Below are 20006 nucleotides of genomic sequence, written 5' to 3' on the forward strand. Positions count from 1 at the left end.
CAAACCGTATATCTAGTTGATAGTAAAGTACCTAGTATAGAAGTAGTAAAGTAGTATAGAAGCTGTTTCGTTGCACATTGGAATACAGATATTACTAAATGATCTTGAGAGGTTATATAATGTAATCGATTTAGTGTTACTGCCTTTAAGCTGTGATGTGCTACTAAAACTTGTTCTAGTATAGAAAAGCACAGCGGATTTTGCTATCATGTTACACTTTTGTAGATCAGGATCGAATTTGAACGTATTACTCCTAAACAGATTATTTCAATCCTGCATCATATGGAAATATCGATAACCCATTCGAGCCTTTTTTTAAATGTGTTTATGTTTTTGGAAAAGTATATTATTGTGATACTTCCATGTATTAAATCGTTTAAATGGTATGGTAAAGAACAGTACACAGATACTTATTCTTTGATGCCCCGAAACACATTCCTAGCTCTAGATCTGCCTTACATTTCAATAATGGCTCTTTCATCACATTTGCTTGATAACTGCTGATTTGTAATGCTTAAAATTGATCCCACTCAGTTTGACTATCTTAGGTTAGCTGTAATATCGAACTCGACAGTAGCTTCCTCTGTCATGTCGGAGATCTCAGGAGACGACTGGGTATTTTGTGTCAAGAAGAGGTTAATCTCCCACTTAACAAGATAAACATCAAATTCATAGGTTTGTCTCTATTTTGATGGTTACTGATACAGCAGTTCATGTGTTTAAAATGTATGGGTTAAATTCTAATTAAATTCGGTAATAAATATTACTGCAAATGTTGTAAACGGTAAAACCATTGTGTATAAGACAGTCAATTATCTCAGGAGTGCCAAACAGGGACCGTTTAATCGAGAGGACTTCTCTGATGACAGAGATGTGGAAAAGACTACGTCCTTCTCTGGAAAACTACAAGGATAAAATACCCACCTTCTTCGGGAAAAAGTCCATCATATGCGAAAGGTAAATCGTTTATTTTTGAAAACCCGATCACGATCAAAGCATATACAATTTAGGCATGTCCCAGCTAACTTAAGCCGAAAATCTGGCTTTGAAATCTTTAATTTGAAAACACTCAAAAATGTAGTTAATATACCCCTCCACCATACCAGATCGATTTTAAGTCAGCCAAGGCATAATTACTGCCCAAAAAGCCTGTTCCAAATTTGTCTCAATTCTGTTCCAGAATCCCAACTTCTCTGAAACCAAAATGGAACATTGCCCACAAAGCCTTTTCTGAGGATGCTAGGGCCACCAAACTTTTCAAGGACACTCCTGGTATCGATACCAATCGATTCTGATCGCCTTCAACTCAGTTTAGGCGATTTTAGGGTAAAGTTCATTTTTGTTCATTTCATGAACCAGGGGATCATTTTGCACTAAAAAGGTTTTTTTAAAGTTGAACAAAAAATGTCACAATTTGATGTGTGAAAATAGTGCTTTCGATGTGAAACTGGATGATTCTTGACGCACCCTATCCCTTCGGTGGAGTATTACATTTCAAAGAAAAAAACTTCTGAGTTGCTGAACATGTTAGTAAACAATATGCCCCTCTACCATACCATATCGATTCCATGCCAGTCCAGGCATAATTACCGCTAAAAAGCATGTTTCTAAATTTGTGTCAAATGTTTCCACCATCTCAACTACTCTGAAACCAAAATAGAAACATTGCCCCAGAGCCCTTTCTGAACATGCTAGGCACACCAAACTTCTCAGGGACACTCCTGGTATCAATACCGACCGATTCCAATTGGTTTTAGCCCAATTCAGGGGATTCTAGGAAAATGTTCATTTTGTGTTCATTTCGTTCATTCCAAGAACCAGGGGAGTATTTTACACTTCTAAGTGGCTGGAAATGTTAGTACATGTGTCCTTCTACCATACCAGATAGATTCCAAGTGGACACGTTCAAAAAAAGGTGGCACTAGAGATTGATTTTTTTAAATGAGTTTTAAAAATGGTCATTGCTCTTTGTTGGTTGATATATCTATCTATACCTTTAGAAATTCGATTAAATTTCATGATCCTGAAATCACGGAGTCTGTAGTGCTTATATCACAGGAGTTATCGTTATTTGTGTGCCAATGATTCAAAAATCACACAATTAGAAATGCAAGATGAATCAACACTAGATAATCTGAAAAGTACTATTCACAAAGACGCCAAAATTGATATGGTGACTATAATGCATGTAAGGAATAAAATGTCTTATCTGAAATTGTTATTGGTGCCAAAATGATTCAAAAATCACAACTTAAACATTGGAAATGAGCCTATTTTTAGCAGTGATTATTGAATCATCTTACGTTTTTATTGGCTTTCTATCATTTTTCAGGGTACAAAATAGTATTAAATAGTATTAAAACCAGTTAATATGATTCAAAAATCACATTTTCGTTATTGGTGCGCTATTAAGTCTCACTATAGTAAGCCTTAAATTAAGTGCACAATATGACAACATATATCCATTCTATGGTTCTTATTATGTGATTTTTGAATCCATGTCTAAGCTTATACCATATTGAAGGCCTTTGAGCGATAATTTTTGATCTGGGTGGTTAAATGATTCAAAAATCACACAAATCTGGCTACCAACTATGTAATTTTCTTTAAAGTATGACAATTGAATCATATGTAATGTTCAAGTTGTAATGACATTTTGAAAAGAAAGGTAATGAATCGATAATCACTTTCAAAAATTCAATTAAGTATTATACGTAACTGATTGATTCATTTGTCACAGTATGGAGACAAAATTATCATGGCTTGAGTAGTAAAAGTACTTGCCTAGTTTAATCGTTTAAAATCAGTGTTTTGTGATTATTGATTCCACTATTACTCTAATAACGAACTTCTCCATGACCATAAACAAGTGCAGTGTCACAACAAATTACTGCAGATTTACTATGAATACCAACCTGATATAGAGCCAAAAAGTGATGTTGTTGTTGTGAAACCAGTATTTCTGGTACCCATAGGGGATTTGAAATCAACTTATAAATCAAATGTCATTCCTCAAAGTATCATAATCAAACCCCGGGCGAGTCCAAAATTAGAAACCTGAGTATTGATTCATATGAAATATGAATATCTCTTTAACGATAAAATTTCCTGAACCAGATCTGACTCGCTATGTCTGTTCAGACATGTTTGTCTGCCAGATCGTGGTACCTTCATTGCCGTGCATTGAAATCACACAATAACACACAAAGCTAGAATCACGGCAAATCGACATTCATCGCTTTTTCATCGGAGTACTAATGGACAGTGTTCAAATGGACAGTGTACATTCCCCTGATACAGCATCATTTCAATACATGCTCATTTATGTGATTTTTGACTCATTATGGCACTTTTAACCATCTAAATTCTCTAAATATTAGTTAGCATGATATAATTGTGATTGATAGAGTTCATTGTTACAATCATTCCGTTGATATTCATATCACATTCATCATTCTAAAATACTTAGTCAGAATTAACCCTGTATGTGATAATTGCATCGTAACTCCACATTTAACCGGTGATTCTTTGCACTTTTAACACTCAGCTATCTCAAAAAGGTTCAATAATCACATTGAGAAGCAGGACACACTCACAGAATGTAAATTCATCATTAGAGGTGCAAGAAATGAATATTTTGTGATTTCTGGCTCATATCTGCACAATTAACAGATATAAAGAGATGAATGACTTTATTATGTGACATTTGAATATTTTTGGACCACATTAAAATTTGGTTAACTTTCATAGCATACTCCTTGAGATACAAGTATTTTAAAATGCTTCACACAATTTTGGCAGTGAAAATCAATCTCTAGTGCCACCTTTTTATGAACGTGTCCAAGTCAGTACAAGCATAAATACGGCTGTAAAAGCATGTTTCCAAAATTGTATCAAATGTTTCCACCATCTCAACTACTATTTTCATTTTTGTTCATTTTCCATACATTCCATGAACCTGGGTAATGTTATTTGAGTTTTGATGGCTCTTAGGCCTAGTTTTTACCTACATCCATCTTAGAAAACCGAATTGAGGCTTCCCAGCACTTAAATGCAGCCAATACTTCGATGTGCCCATGTTCCAAAAATCTGGATTCTCAGGAGGATTATTGTGCCAAAATTGGGACATTTTGGAACATTGGTAACATCGGTTCTAGACATGCAATGATTCTCAAACTTGGTTTGAGTGGTCCTAGGACTAATATAAACACTTTCCGACCCATTTTAAACCATTCTGAGCACTTTGAGAAGAATGTTCATTTTCGTTCATTTCTGGTCATTCCATGGGTAGTTTTATACGACTTTTTATGGTTCCTAGGCCTAGCTTACGGCTATATCCATCTTAGAAATCCGAACTGAGCCTTCCCAGCACTCAAATACGGCCAATACTGTGATGTGCCTATGTTCCAAATTTATGAATTCATCTACTGCATCTTCTGATGGCGGCTGGCGCGAATTCGATTTTCGGTAATAACCACATCAGTTTTCAAATTTGAGATATTTTTAGCGCGCGGCGCGCGCACTGCGTGTTAAATTTTAAATTTACGCCAGCTAGCAGGTGTCAGATTTACTGGTTATAATTGTGGGAAGTCCATCTATGTTTATTATTAATAATTTTTGGTTGACTATTTATTTTCCCCAGGAAACTTACTCACGTGCGAAAGACGAACTCTAAGAATTGGAGAATAACGGCAGTAGACAGCAGCTAATTTCCCCTGTACTCAACGACATTGAACAATAGACATGAAATGGCTCGCTGACCCCCTACAAAGTACAGGTGCTCGGAGGCAGAATTTGGCATCGTTTGGGTCGAGAGATTTCCAAGGGTAAAAATACCTCTCAAAAACAACCTTCTCCTGGTCGGCCATGTCCCTCATCCTGCACTTGACCCCTGCAGAGGTCACAAGAACATCGGAGCACAAATGAGCGAGAAACGGGGAAGCCTTAGCTTCCGGGTCAAGGACTGCATCACTAGCACCTACCTATTGAACTTATTGATAGGTTTAAAAGTAGGCATCTTCACGCAATCTGCGGACCACCTCCTAGCAGCGAAATACGGATATACCCTCCCTATTACATGCGTTCAACCGGCACCCGAACCACACGCTGTTTCTTAGACACAACTTCTCACTTAAATCAGTGTCCTGTCGCATCAACTGGCATCGGCAAGTGGCGAAACTGTGTAGACTCAACCCTGAGCTTGATCAGAATCTTCAGTCACAAACCTGACACCGTTTCGGGGCTTGCAATACGGGTTTCTGTCAGGCTCCCAGCAGTTTCTTTTGGACCACCATCTCATCTGACAATCACCCGAGGATACCTGCCAGAGCTCGCAATTTACGACGAGTTAGCTTATGGCACCTCTGGCTGTTAAGTGAAGTCATAAAGCTCAAACAGCTCTCATCTCCCATTCTCTCTTCCTAGACAGCAGACCTGGGAGAAACTCCTTCTAGCCGGACGTCACGCGTGATGTACGAGAAACTACGGACAGGTGTGTACCTATACTTTTTAAAATTACACATTTCGTCTGGATTGTGATTCACTGCAAAACAAGTCGCAGGTTCCAATTGTAGAACTATAAAATTTTAATAATTCATGGTTGATTATACGGCCTAAGCGGTATACAAATAAAGCGTTATTATTATTATTGCCTCTAATCCTCAGGGTACTCCTACTTGCGTGCGAAAGACAAAGGCAGCAAGAATCGAAGAACAGAACCCCGACCACACTGCTTGTGAGAAATGAGCAGCTCTTGATCTAGGACAAAAAACTTTCTTCTGTTTAATATCTAAAACGTGTTACGTGTGATATTACACCAACTTTTGATTAATAATACGAAACTTTATACCTTATAAAGTATGATATCTAAACACGAAAATTTACATTCTGAAATTGGTATAGTGTTCCTTTAACTGTTCCTTCAACTTTCATCGTAGCTTTTTTCAAAATATTCTTCAGTGCCATCAACAAACAGATTTTTTCATTTGACTGAACTGTACCATATTTGATATTGCCTCTGTATTTTATAGGGAAAATTTTTTAAATCTTGCAAGTTGATGTAATTAAGTTTTAAGTTAACGTATTATAGATACTAGCAGGAACCCGTATAAATTAACCCTAAACGGTGTCAAGACTCAAAATACTAAAATAATTATTACCTATTTAATCGGCGTTTTTGACACCACTTGGGGGCCCAAATTTTCGGCTCTAAAATCATTATTCCTTGGCCAATTTTTTATTTTTTCATGCCGATTTGAAGGCCATTAAAGCATTTGACCCAGCCAAAAAAGTTCCAGTTGTATATCTTTTACGGTTTTTGCGGAAAGTCGCGTTAAAGTTGATGCCGTGGTGTCAGTAAAATGGCACAGATATATATATATATATATATATCGTCTCGCTTTATATATAGTAAGATGTTAACACTAGTTTATGTTTCAGTATTTAAATTGTTTCCATTTATAGTTCAACCGATCCCTGTTGTAGAGTTATCAGATCTTTACTTAGGATAAACAATATAATATGAAGTTCGATAATAATATTAATAAACATTAATTGTATTCACTGTTTTCTAGTCATCAAACTTCAGATCAGGAGGTGACCGGGACATGATTTTAGGCCTGACCGGGACCGGGACCGGGATACAAAATGTGACTTGACCGGGACCGGGACTGAGATTATCAATTTACCGTGACCGGGACCGGGACCAATAATTTCTGGGATTTCTATCTTACCGGGACCAGGACCGGGACCAACAATACAATTTTTTCGGGATGACCGGGACCAAAACTGGTATTCTCATATTGAAAGCTGCAACTTTCATTTACATTATAATTGAACAATTTGAATAAGTAATAACTAGAATATTAAATTAGAAAAAACTAGAAAAAACCCGTCAATATGGGGCATGGGCCTAATGTACTACACCAATAATGTTCATGTACTGATTACTCAAGTTCACCCTCATTCCTCATATATACCCTGTTTTCACTTAGACAAATTAAATACAAGTGAAGGGTACTAAATATTAAAATGGATAGTTTGAAATTTGTTGCTGTTAACCGGGGTACACAGTAGTGTACAGGCTAAAAAGAGCGTTCACCGGATTGTGTGCGCAATATCTAATTTGTGGAGTGTCCGACACTTTAAAATTGATAAGGAGCGCTGGGGTGAATTCCATCGTACTTTCTCACAAACTCAAAGAAGGCAGGTTTACATGCAATTCTGGTCAAAGTTTGGGCCTTTACTGTCACCAAGATGTAAATCAGATCGAACGAGAAATTAGATCTACTGTCAGTAGTGATACGATATATTATGTGAGAGTAAATCTAAATTGTTTAATTGATAAATTTGAATTTAGTAACTAATGAATTCTTCCCCATTAAACTGTTCTTTTTCTTCTATTTGGCTATACTAACACTAATGAATGGAATTTTCGCCCGAGCCCCAAAAGCAGATAATTTTGGCCACTGTTCATAAACATATTCATAAGAATAACTGCGGTTTAACTGTACACTGTAGAACAAGCTGTAGCTAGACTGGTTTTTTTTTCTCAGGCAAGCATTTTAACCCTGTGTCTTAAAAGGTGACTCTGAATCAGTGTCCGAAAATGCATCGATTCAAGTTGGTTTCAACTGCCGGGGGCTTTATATTACATTTACTGAGCGGCAATCAGCCTGTAATTCTGACAAATCTCTATTCGGTTTATGAAAATTACAGTCCTGTTTATGAACATTATAGCCTTGACATACGTCGCATTTACTATACTGTGAATACAATCAATAATACTGATAGTTTGTCTATGTGACAATTGTGTAGATAAATTTACAACACGCCGAGTTCACATAACAAATAAGCAAGCATTTTCGATCATCAACGCTATGCGCGCTCAATTCACAATGACCACACGCTTAGTAACCATAACAACGCGCAGTAAGCGCTCGATTCAATTCCAGTATATTGCGACGAGTGTTTACATCACTAAATTAGCTGTAACTTTGTGTGATTACCTGCGATCTTGCTAATTTTAAGGCGCTGTGGCTAAAATCATCCACCGAACCAACAGGCAAAATTTCAGAAATATCGCACCCAGCGCCCATTTCGACCTCACGAGTAATCAGCTCGCGGTGGGTAATTGTCCAAGGAACCACTGTACCAAATTTCAATATCAGGGGGTGTGGGGTGGCTGCAGCTGAGCGCGGCCCAGTAAAATTTTTCGGACAGCTTCTTTGTAAGTATGTATTTGCTCTAACCAGAGCCCTCTCGCTTGCAGTAGCGCGCGACCGCCGTGAAACAAGCGCGTCACGCAGTACGCGTAGACACATGGCTATGTGAAAGTATGTATGATGTAAGTAAGCTGACAAATTTTTGTTAAAATTGGATTAAGGGAAGGTTACTCAATACACACTTGTATCTTATCTGGGAACCTCAGGCTATTATGTTCATAAACAGAGATTTGGCGGAATGACAGGCTGAGCGCGGCCCAGTAATTGTATCAAGAATTTTGTGCTGGCCGAAATTCAAAATTAGCGCTAAAAAACCATCCTACGCTACATAGTCGGCACGCGCTGCTCACTGTCGATGGCGCTTTTGTATCACGTTGCGACCCCCACGGTCGTTTCACTTTATCGTCCTGACGATACGAGGGGAGCCGCGCACTTCGTGCGCGGTGGGTCATACAACGTATGACAATGGCGCTCTACTTACATGTTACAGTTTAGCCTCATATTTGGGAAAAACGATCGACAGAACAGTTTTTTAATCATTTTAATGATGTATAATGTATAAAATTGTTTGTATAACTCGACCGAAATTAAATCAACGTTTACTGATTATTTAAATACAGGGACAGTAAAAATTATTTTTATTTAAAAAAAAAACTATTTTCATTTCAAAAATGAAAAATATACTAAAATGTTAAAAAATTACATTATTTTTATTGAGAACAACAATTATTACTGGGCCGCGCTCAGCCTGTCATTCCGCCTAACCTCTATTCGTTTATATGTATTCTATATGTTTATAAACATGATAGCCTGAGGTCCCCAGGTAAAACAATTATTGTTAGCTCTTTTTAGAGGAGAAAAAGGATAAAAGTGGTAATGCAGTTATAATAATAAAAATTTGATTCACGACATGTCAATCCTTCGCATCTCGCCGATCTGCATACGGTGGTTGCGAGAAGCATTATTTGATGCGCGCGCGACCCAGTAGTGCATCGCGCTACAAAATAAAAATATAATCAGATTATAAAAATATCAGATTTCTAAATATAAATTTAGAGCCAACAAATCAAATCGGCTACTTTTATTGACCATTGTTAATGATCTGGCCCGGCGCGCGCTACTTCGTAGCACTTGCTATTTCGAGAAGAAAGCGGCGCGCGCTACTTCGAAGAAATTTAGACGAGTAACATCCGTCAACTACTTTTACTATGTAAAGGATTTAATTTTTTTAAATTAAATACTTTTCAAACTTTACAGAGTACAGCAATTACAACGTATTATGAAATAAACTCGAATAAATTATTGCCCCCGTCTGTAAAATCTGACGGGAGACCAAACACGGTACTGTACAGTAAAACGTGCCCGCAATTATATGGCCCCGATATGATTTTTAAAAGTGTGAAACAAAATTGTGATAAAATAAATGTGTGGCGAAGAATGTGAAACAGTTCAAATTTCTTCAGACGAGGCTGATACACTGTTCTTATCAGAGCTGACAATTTTATTGTTCCTTATGAAATGAACTCTGTTAGGCTCTGCTTTCCTCTTCTCTTTTAATTCCTCCCAGAGATTCTTGTAAGCTCTCCTTTCTTCCACTGATCTGTCTGGGCAAGCTTTCGATACTATAGATCACTCAACATTACTTACCAAACTAGAAAGGTATGGCATCCGTGGCGTGGCAAACGATCTGATCAAGAGCTACCTAACTAATCGATTCCAGTACACTGATGTTGTAGGAGAAAAGTCCGACCTACTTCCAATAAAATTTGGGGTTCCCCAGGGGTCAATTCTCGGACCCCTTTTATTCCTACTTTACATAAATGATATCTCTAATAGCTCTAGCTTGGGATCGTTTGTCACCTTTGCGGATGACACCAACATATTTGTTGTTGGTAAAACTGCACAAGAAGCATATGAACGCAGCAACGCCCTACTTTCAAACCTTCAAACATACATGCGGGCTAACAAGCTTCACATAAACATGTCAAAATGCTGCTACATTCACTTTAGACCTAAGTCACGTACTGAAGCAAACGTTGAAGAAGAATTCATAATGAATATAGACAACTACCCCATCAAAAGAGTAACGTCAGCTAGATTTTTAGGAGTCGTCATTGACGAAAATCTAACATGCGAAGAACATATAATAGCCCTAAAACGAAAGCTTAACCATGCCACCTCAACTCTGTGTCGTCTACGCTGCTCCCTCCCAGAATTTCTCCACAGACAGTTATACTACACTCTTTTTGAATCCCATCTGTCGTACTGCATATCAGCATGGGGTGGGGCAGCTAAAAATCGTATAAGCTCAATATTCACTGCACAGAAGTACTGTCTGAGGGTCTTGTTTGGTGATAGAGCAGCCTACCTGGATAAATTCAAAACGTGTGTTCGAACCAGACCACTTACTGACCAGAAACTTGATAGTAAATTTTATAAAAAGGAGCACACTAAACCTCTGTTTAAAAACAACGAGATACTCACTGTACAAAATCTTTATACTTACCATAGCTACATAGAATTATTCAAGATCATGAAGTTTTCTACTCCTATGTCTATGTACGAAGAGTATTCTCGTTCTTCCAGGAAACCAATGCTTATTATCAATAAACCGGATCCCCCAGACAACCATAACACGAGGTCAACGAAAATATGGAATATAATAACCCCTAACCTTAAAATCTTTGATTGTTCTGTTAGTATTTCTTGCCTGAAAACCAAACTGAAATCTTCACTACTTTCCAACCAGCATTGTCATGCCGTGTATGACTGGACAAATAAAGACTTTGATATATGTAACCTTAAATTTTCGTAGGCTCCTGCAGGGATTCCACCTGACCTCCAAAATTTCATGACCAAATCGACTTACTCTGCCAGCGTATTCCTCTGTCAAGTTAAATGTGATGTGTGAGTGAGTAAGTGTAGTGTAAAGATATCCTATTTTTGTATCCAATTTGAATTCTAATAAAGACCCTAAGCATTATGATCAAAATTTTAGTACAATAGTTATATCAGGGTTGACATCTATGATTAATATTATAACCCAATATTCATTTCTTTTTCTCCCTTAAATTTAAACCCCTCTTAGACATTTAGCCATGATTTAGTATTGAACACCCAAAATACTTACCGTCCTTAATAATCGTAAAGACCATTTGTTACAAAATAGCTGCTAGAATAATGCATGCCAAATATTCCCTCTTACACCCACAAATTATAATGCCTTCCTATCAACGCCTCTAATTTGGTCACTAATCAACCAGACTAGCGTTATGGTGTGTGCGGAAGCTACCAGCCAGTACATTCCTTGCCCCGCTAGTTGATTGTCAAAAAATCATACAGCTCAGAACAAACGGCCATTTACCACTAAGAGCATTATATGTTCTCATTTGTTTAAATTTTATGCTGTAAAATGTGCTAAAACTTTGATTATTTGTTTAATTGATTATTTGTTTAATTGAATGTAGATACTTTTATAGCCCTCTTTTGTGCGTAGTAGTTTCGCTTTTCGCAGCACCTTCGAGTAACCATATCAGAGCTATTTAGAGATAGTTTAGTAGGTGGTATTAATGTGCCGGCTCTCTTCAAACCAACTCTACAACAGTCACGAAATGAAGGTTTCTCGTTTATCTCACCAAGAACTTCAGCAACTTTGTTTTCTAACTTCTCGCCGTCGGATTCACTTATTCCGTAGATTACGACGTTTCTGCTTCTTTCATCCTTTTCAGCTATTGTCTTAACTGCAGTACAGATCTTCTTTGGCGTAAGAGCAGCTGCACAAGTCTTCTTCAGGGCAGAAGAATATGATTTCATCTCTGTCTGCACAGTTGTTTGGACAGACTTGAGTTCTTCGTCCTTCTTTTCAATGAGCTGCTTCTGCAAATCAATGACAGTTTTCTGCTCCGCAATTAATGAAATGTTCTGTTTATCTACTCTCTCCGCAGCCATTTGCAAATGAGGAGCTGCATAACGATTCAAAATGAAGCAAACAGTTTGCAGCCAATCACACAGTTTTTCTTTCGAAACTGATCGCTTGTTCAGGTTTTTCAATACTAGATCTCCGTATTCCTTAACATCCAGTTCATGGCACATTTCATTAAAAACACTGTTTGTAGCTCTCGCTACAGGTGTGCCACGAAAATAGTTCAGGATACAATATAACCTGAAAAAGCAACCCGCATTTATATTCTAAACTAGATAAGGGTAAATAATACCTTGGCTTCGTTTTCGTGCACATTGTCGCCCTCAGCACTCAACAGCCAAGGTATTATTGTATTATAGTTATATGGAATGGAAATCTAGCGTCCGCCAAAACGAAACAACGGACGCAATTCTTGTTTAAATCATAATATCCATTATACCTCAAAAGTCTACTCCATGTGTACGTGATGTACTTTTTATCTTCGCCATGCTTTATCGTGATTGGTTGATACTGAATTGTTTCCCGTGAATATGTAAGATTCAGCGGAATTAGAGAAACAATGTTATTGAAAGGGGTTGTAGCCATTTCGAAATATTGAATGAAGCTATATTTTAAATCTTTTCAGAGTTTTGTTGAATGCATAATTTTTATCATTCTATATAATCACTTAACTTTTTAACTGAAGTGTGTATTAAACACTAAACAAGCCCCAATAGAAGTTTAAATAGTAAGATGATGTTATACTGTTATATTAGTCTCATAGCAAACTTTTTAAAAAAGATTTTCATTGATTTGGGGAAGCTGTGTGTTGTAGCTTGTGATTCTAGCTTTCTAGACAAATGTACACGTACCTATGCGGGAGTCAGCCAATATTATTATTGGGCGCATCACAACCCAGATCTGGATAAAATGACCTGATGTGTGAGTTGTAATGGCCTACACACACATTTCACTCTTTCCGGGAAGTAAAATTTTAGTTAGGTTATCACATTGCCCCTGCTTCTCTCAAAATTCCTTGGATTTAAAAAAACTCAGAGGCAGTCCAGTTTTAGTTCCAAATAAAATGAATTGTTGTGCCCACAAGTAGGGGCTATTGAGTTATTAACAACAATTTTTTCCATTTAACCCTTTTTTAAAAAGGCAATAGTGAAAGGTTACGAATGGAGGTTTTTGCAGAAAAACGTGGATTTTGGAGAACAAGATAGGTGGGTTTAAATATGTCGTGTGTCCTTCCTTCCTTCCTTACGTCCGTTACCATGCAACGAAAAAGTTGCGCGCGCGCTCGAGGATTGTTTGCGGAGATGTGATGTATAGATAGCCTGTGATCTATGTATACGAATACAATGTAGGGGGGGGGGGGGTACCACTGTCCATTTTATCCCTGCACAAAAAAAACTGAAAAAAGACAAAGACAAAAGGGACAAAAGGGACAAGAGGGACAAAAGGGACAAAAAAAGATAATAGGGACAAAAAAGACAAAAAAGACGGGGACAAAAAGGACAAAATGGACAAAAAGGACAGGGACAAACGAGACAAATAGACAGGGACAAAATGGACAGTAAAGAAAATAAGGTCAATTATCCGTTGAAATGCAAAAATAAGTTCAGGCACAGTTCCAACAAGCTAATAAGTTGGGTAAATTCAGACAGAACAGTAAAGTCAATCTTGGTTATATATCAGCCTTAGTGTACTCACTGTTCAAGACAACTTGGTCTAGTCCGATATGCCTGCTCACTGATTCACATTTGACATATGAGCTGAACTTGATGATGACTTTTTTGATATCACCACTTGATTAATGGGATTAATGAAATATTGACTGAACCGTGTACACATTTATTTATGTGATGCCGTCGATGAATTCTGCTTATTTCAGTCCCTTCAGTGGTTTCAGTTGATTCTAAGTACAGCAAAACACTGACATGAAAATCTAAATTGTTGATGTCGAGTAGAATATAATATACATTCTCTACATTTGAGCTTGTCTAATTTTTTGTCTCATTTGTCCAAAATTTTTGTCCCTTTTGTCCCTTTTGTCCCTAGTATTGTCCATTTTGTCCCCAAAACACTGTCCTTCACAAAAAAATGTAAAAAAAGACAAAGACAAAATGGACAAAATGGACAGTGGTACCCCCCCAATGTAATGTTGCTCTAAGTCTAACCAGAGCCCTCTCGTCACGCAGTACGCGTATACACATTGCTATGTGAAGATGTAATGTATAATATGTAATATTAGGTTATGAGCCCAATCTGTACGTGGCACGCGTAGTGTATTGATGTGTACACGAGTATAGTTTACCTTTGGCTTTGCTTACATTTACAATTTCTTGAATTACAGATACAAGTTAAGTTCTACAGCTTAATTGAATTGAATTTCAAGTGTTTCCCGTATTTAATGCATAATTTGTCAATTGAAATATTATTATCATGAAGATTGAAGTGAGCTGATTGGAGCTTATAGTTAAATTTAAAGTAAATGTGGAATGGAAATCTAGCGTCCGCCAAAACGAAACAACGGGCGCAATTCTTGTTATTATTATTATGATAATCTAAATTTCATAAACGTTTAGGATTGTATGACTCAGCCTACATCTAAAGTGGCCCTTGAAGTTAATCTTGATGACGACAATGATTCTATGGGACAGCAAACAAACATTGAACCACTTCAATCGCTGTCTTTAGCTGGGAGTAACGAGATGGGTGAGATGGCCTCTTTTGTCTATAAGGAGCCTAATAGCTCTCAGAGTGTAAGTTTTGAGAGGGATTTTTATTTTACTTTTTGTTTTATCCACTTTGTTGTTTTATAACCTTATTCAATATTCAGTTCAGTTTGGATATATAATTCCCTTTCAATACAAGGTTTAATTGAAATTTATAAACTCTTTTACATCATGTACACAAATAAAATGTATTTATAAATGAAGATTATATATCTTGAACAGAATTGATTATTAAACACCCCTTTATTTTCAGCTTTTGGATACCTTGTCAGATTTTAAAGAAAAGGATTTGCTCTGCGATGTGGTTGTGGTGACAGGAACAACAAAGTTTTCCTGTCATAAGGTAAGTCAGCTATTAATTTTATTAAATCTTAGATGTTTTTATTTCCAACAACTGCCAGTCTGATGATTATTGTGATGAGATGTTGCTGTGATCTTATTTGTTTTTTAGGTAATACTAGCAGCCAGGTCTCGGTACTTCAACAGCATGTTTCTTTCTGGCATGACTGAGTGCAATCAAGAAGAAATCGAAATAAAAGGTATGAAAACCCGTAAAAATTGATTTCGAAATTTGCATGCTCAAATTGTTACATGAATGATCTTTTGTAGAATATGATTTGAAACAAAACTGTAGCCCTCAGATTTCAAAAAGAATTTCCAGTCAGATATTAATTGTTTGTTTATGACAACAGCTGATTATAAATCATGTTTAAAAGAACGCTCACCTGATATTGACAAAGTGTCTGCGGTACTATCGCAATGTCACAACTTGATTCCACACTAGGAGTAAGCCCAGAGATAATGTCGATACTGATAGACTACACATACACGGGCCAGGTCACTATAGATGTGTACAACGTCCAGGAACTGGTGTTGGCAGCTGATCGCTTGTCTTTTATCAGTATGAGGTATGATTACATCAACTCTCCTTATTTAAATATTCACTTTTCAGGTTAAGTTGTTTAATTGTTATACCGTTGTTTAATTGTTATACCGTAGGTATTTCTTGATCAACCACATATCATGTAGGAAATAAATTACTAAACAAAATAAAACCAGGTTTTGACAGGTACAAGCAAAAAATAACATTTTACATATTTGTTTACGAAATCTTTCTTTGAGTAAGGAGCGAATAAAATCAATCAGGGTAAAATTTTATTGGTATCTGAAGCATGGTTACTGGTAAGCACCCAGACCTACGAGAACGTTTTGCTCACAAATTACAGAATCTGTTAATTGTCTGCTAGAAACTTAAAGGGGGACACAAGCTTTTAAAATAATTCCATCATCAAAAGCACAGCTCACCACAGCCAGGCCCCTGACATTTTTCTTGCACTCACAGATTCTGGGACATTCTTTTTCCTTACTATCTGGAGAATATCTAACGTTAATCATCTCTCCTATTTTGGCGTATCCTATGAGCCCATCCCAATTCTCGTATGAGCATTTGTCTGGACATCCAATTTTTTTGCACAGACTCATCAATTCACCCTTATGATTAGCCTTACATATGCACTTCCTCCCGGATAAACACGTGTTGTAGCGCCAGTTCCACTCGTCGGATCAACATACAAACAGCATGGCTTTTCTTTGCAGTCCCACTCACCGTCAAGTCCACATGAACAGTCTGAGCAATATTCTTTTAGCATGTCACCTACTTGGTACGCTGTGTCACGTAATAGCATACGGCACCAGGGGAGTCACCGGGGGAGTCACCACCGTCACCGGGGGTGTCACCACCGTCACCGGGGGTGTCACCACTGTCATCTCCAGCCAGGACCAGAGGAAGGAGAAACAGCAGTTTAACTATCATCATTCTGTGGTAGTTAATGTGAACAAATGAAGGTTGAAACGGTAAAAGTTACTAATCAAAAAGAAAATTTTAAAGCTGTGAGCAGGTGTAAACTTAACGATGATTATTCACAAAACTAATTTTTTTAAAATGTCACTTGTGATTGCAAAAACCGGAGGTTTCAACAACAATTATTAAGTCTTCAGATCAGAATTCAGATCAATCTATTTCAAAAGAATATAAATAAAGATTAAACTGGCTTAGTGGCGCAGTTCGTTAGTCGACCTGCCTTACTCGTGATATGCTGCTCAATCACGAGGTTGCAGGTTCGATCCCCGCCTGTGCCACTAGCCATAGGGTGAGCGGCGTTGCCGTTCTGCTAAGGGTTCCGATGGACCTATGCAGCCCCCCGGTCTACTCAGCCGAATGCTTGAGAAATCGTGTGTGAGGGTTAAATGAGGAGCTGTACATGATCTATACAGCGGAGCCACGGGCGAAGAAAGTGTGGCATAATACCTTAACCGTCGCTGGCCTTAGTTATCGATCCTTCGGGTTCCTGTAAGTGCTGGTGTCAGCCATGGTTGTCCGAAGTAAAAAAAAAGGTGGTTTTCATAGATGACCCTGCTGCCTTGCAACTAAACAACGTAAAGTAAAGTAAAGTAAGTAAACTGCAGATTAAGATTTAAAGGAAATAGCATATATTTTCTAGACGTTTTTCACTAAATTGTTGCCAACAAACGAGCAAATATACACAAACACAATTAACACAGGGTAAGAGCACACATCAAAGATGTTGGCAGTTGGTGCCATTCAAATTATCTAACCGCTGATAAATACAGGGTGTTTCGAGACTCGTGTCCAAATTTTGAATGGCTCTCAAAATCTAAAAAATGAGACAAACGGTCTAATTTTTGTTTTAAATTGTAGACAAATTATTACATTTTAAAATACATAACAAAAATAAATCTAATATTTCAACAATTTTTCGAACCAAGCCCCCTTTCTGCATAGAAGGTTTTGAACCCTCGGAAGCATATTGTCTATTGCACGTTTTACCATGTCAATTTTTAACTTTTTAGCCTCCCTTCTGATATTGTTTTTTAGCTCATCTACTGTTTGTGGGACTGGGTCTGAATAGACACGTTCTTTCAGATAGCCCCACAAAAAGAAATCGGCCGGATTCAGGTCAGGGCTGTAGGGAGGCCAGCTGAACTCAGCTTTCCTCGATATCAGTCTTTCCCCAAAATGCTCCTTCAGCCAAGCCATACTTTCGTGCGAACAGTGTGGAGGGGCCCCGTCTTGTTGGAATATACAGGAATCAAGTATTTTTTCCTTTTAAGTACTGGGATAACTTTTCCACGCAACATAGCAATGTAATTTGCTGTCCTTATCGTCTCTGCCTTCTCTTCTTCATTCTCGAAAAAGTGGGGTCCGAAGACACCATGGTAACTGAGGCCCATCCAAACAGTCACCTTTTCTCTGGTTTTTGGACCTTCCACGGTGGCATAGGGTTGCTTATCTGACCAGATTCGGGCATTCTGAGTATTAACCCACCCTGATAGTTGGAAGTGAGCTTCATCGGAGACAATAAGGTTCTTCAAAAAGTTTTGATCAGACTCAATTTTGCTAGCAAATTGCTTGGCAAAGTCCACTCTTTGCTGCTTGTTGGCTGCCGTCTGTTCTTGCAACATCTGAATTTTGTATGGGTATTTGCCCAACTCCTTTCTCAAGATCCTCCAAACGGTTGTGGTAGATAGCTTAGTTCTCTTAGCGATGTTCCTTACAGAACGTCGAGGGCTTTTGTCAAGGATTTGGTCGACTTTTTTGATGTTTTTCTCATTAACTGCCGTTTTTGCACCCCCACCTGTTGGTTTCCTTCTGAGAGTCAATTCTCTCTCAAATTTCGTCACTTGTCGCTGAATAGTCCTAAGATGAATTTTCCTGCCTGCATTACCGTATTTCTTTGAAAGTGCCCTCCTAGCAGCAGTCCAACTACTTCCGTTGACATAGAAAAGCTTGACCATGTCTACTCTCATTTCGTCTGATATACCAGATTTTGACATTTTTTCGAAGAAAATTTCGAAAGGATACAAATTTGCAAAAAGATGAGTTTTGAAACGAATATGTGAGAGATAACTAAAATGTAAGGTATAACCAGCATTTTAAAACCGATTGCATCTAATTTTGCTCCTTCATAAAATTAAAAATTAAAATTTTAAATTTGGACACGAGTCTCGAAACACCCTGTATAGAGCAGTTTTCAGCAGGTGAGCATAACGAGCAGGAAGTTTTAGCTGTGGTGCAGGTTGTTTTACGATGTTCGCGTACAAGGGAAACACGATATATAACTATGAGGTATAACTCTTGGAAGTAATATAAAGATTATGATAGTAACATAGAAGATAACAGAACTGCTCGAACATGACCTCTTAAATATTTATAAAACGGCACTTATATATAATGGAATGACACGTGACGAGTGATTCATGACCATGAGACATGAAACTACTATCTAAATGGTTGTAAAGTCGTGGTGAAGTGAACACGTGACAATTACGAGTGATAAGTGTTATGAATCTCCAAGGTGGAATGAAATGTGCTGACTTTGTGCATGTGAAGTGAATTGATGCTGAAATTGGTTTGTCAGTGCTTGTTATTTGATGTGAGAATAATGTGCAGTGGAGCATGATGTGATGTGATTTGTGACTATGAATACCTAAAAACCATCTGAAATTTTTCAACACTACTATATAACAAATAATTTGAGGTATGACCAAAGTACTACGAATGTAATACGAATGTAATGTTAATGGAATGGAACAAATCTCACATGTGAACTCTTCAATTTGCTTCAATTCAAATCAACAACTTAATTCAAATCATCAACTCAATATCATGGACGATTCAATGGAAACATTTTTTGGAAAACTATTGTCGGAATGTGATCAAAAATGCAAAAACTGTACTGCACTCAAATCTCATGTCAAGTTTCTCGAGCGGAAAGTGATCATCCTAGAAGACATTGTTCAAACTTCTCAGACTATAGCAGAGATTAATGGTACGTTGTTACATCAAAGTACCAATCAGTCAATAGATTATCGGGCTGTCCTGGATAGGTGTTCAGATGTTGCAGTTCAGACAGAATTTGAAAACGATCATATTGAATATGACAGTGAATGCGAGGTGCCTGAATCTTTCATGCTAATCAATAGTGATGGCATCATTGAAGCACCAGATTCTATCATTTCCAACAACACAGAAAATCAAATCAATGGGAGTACAGGATCTGTCAATCCATGGAGTGGCAAGTATTATGCTGAAATAGATGTAACACCCATATCTAGTGTGGC

The 20006-nt window shown here is 37.5% G+C and overlaps 1 protein-coding gene and 1 long non-coding RNA gene across 2 annotated transcripts; both read left to right on the forward strand.

The window, feature by feature from the left end:
• The first annotated feature begins 425 nt into the window (after positions 1–425).
• Positions 426–4726, forward strand: LOC134825764 (uncharacterized). Its single transcript, XR_010161606.1, has 3 exons — positions 426–675; positions 822–957; positions 4643–4726. It is a non-coding gene; the product is annotated as an uncharacterized LOC134825764 (long non-coding RNA).
• Positions 4727–14699: 9973 nt separating this feature from the next.
• Positions 14700–16707, forward strand: LOC134825765 (kelch-like protein 18). The gene is made up of 5 exons (XM_063837971.1): positions 14700–14891; positions 15118–15207; positions 15316–15403; positions 15649–15772; positions 16560–16707. Exons 1-5 carry the CDS (start codon positions 14721–14723, stop codon positions 16705–16707), a joined length of 621 nt encoding a protein of 206 aa, XP_063694041.1. The 5' UTR covers positions 14700–14720.
• Positions 16708–20006: the final 3299 nt, after the last annotated feature.

Source organism: Bolinopsis microptera, unplaced genomic scaffold (genome assembly GCF_026151205.1).
Source record: "Bolinopsis microptera isolate Bmic1 unplaced genomic scaffold, MBARI_Bmic_1.0 sca67, whole genome shotgun sequence".
In the NCBI taxonomy this organism is placed as follows: domain Eukaryota; kingdom Metazoa; phylum Ctenophora; class Tentaculata; order Lobata; family Bolinopsidae; genus Bolinopsis; species Bolinopsis microptera.

What these genes read in the sequence shown, in the direction of transcription:
- LOC134825765 (XM_063837971.1), top strand. Translation starts at nt 14,721, where the DNA reads ATGACTCAGCCTACATCTAAAGTGGCCCTTGAAGTTAATCTTGATGAC. An exon ending in AGCCTAATAGCTCTCAGAGT is followed by an intron (nt 14,892 to 15,117) that starts GTAAGTTTTGAG and finishes CTTTATTTTCAG; the next exon opens with CTTTTGGATACCTTGTCAGA. An exon ending in AGAAGAAATCGAAATAAAAG is followed by an intron (nt 15,404 to 15,648) that starts GTATGAAAACCC and finishes ATTCCACACTAG; the next exon opens with GAGTAAGCCCAGAGATAATG.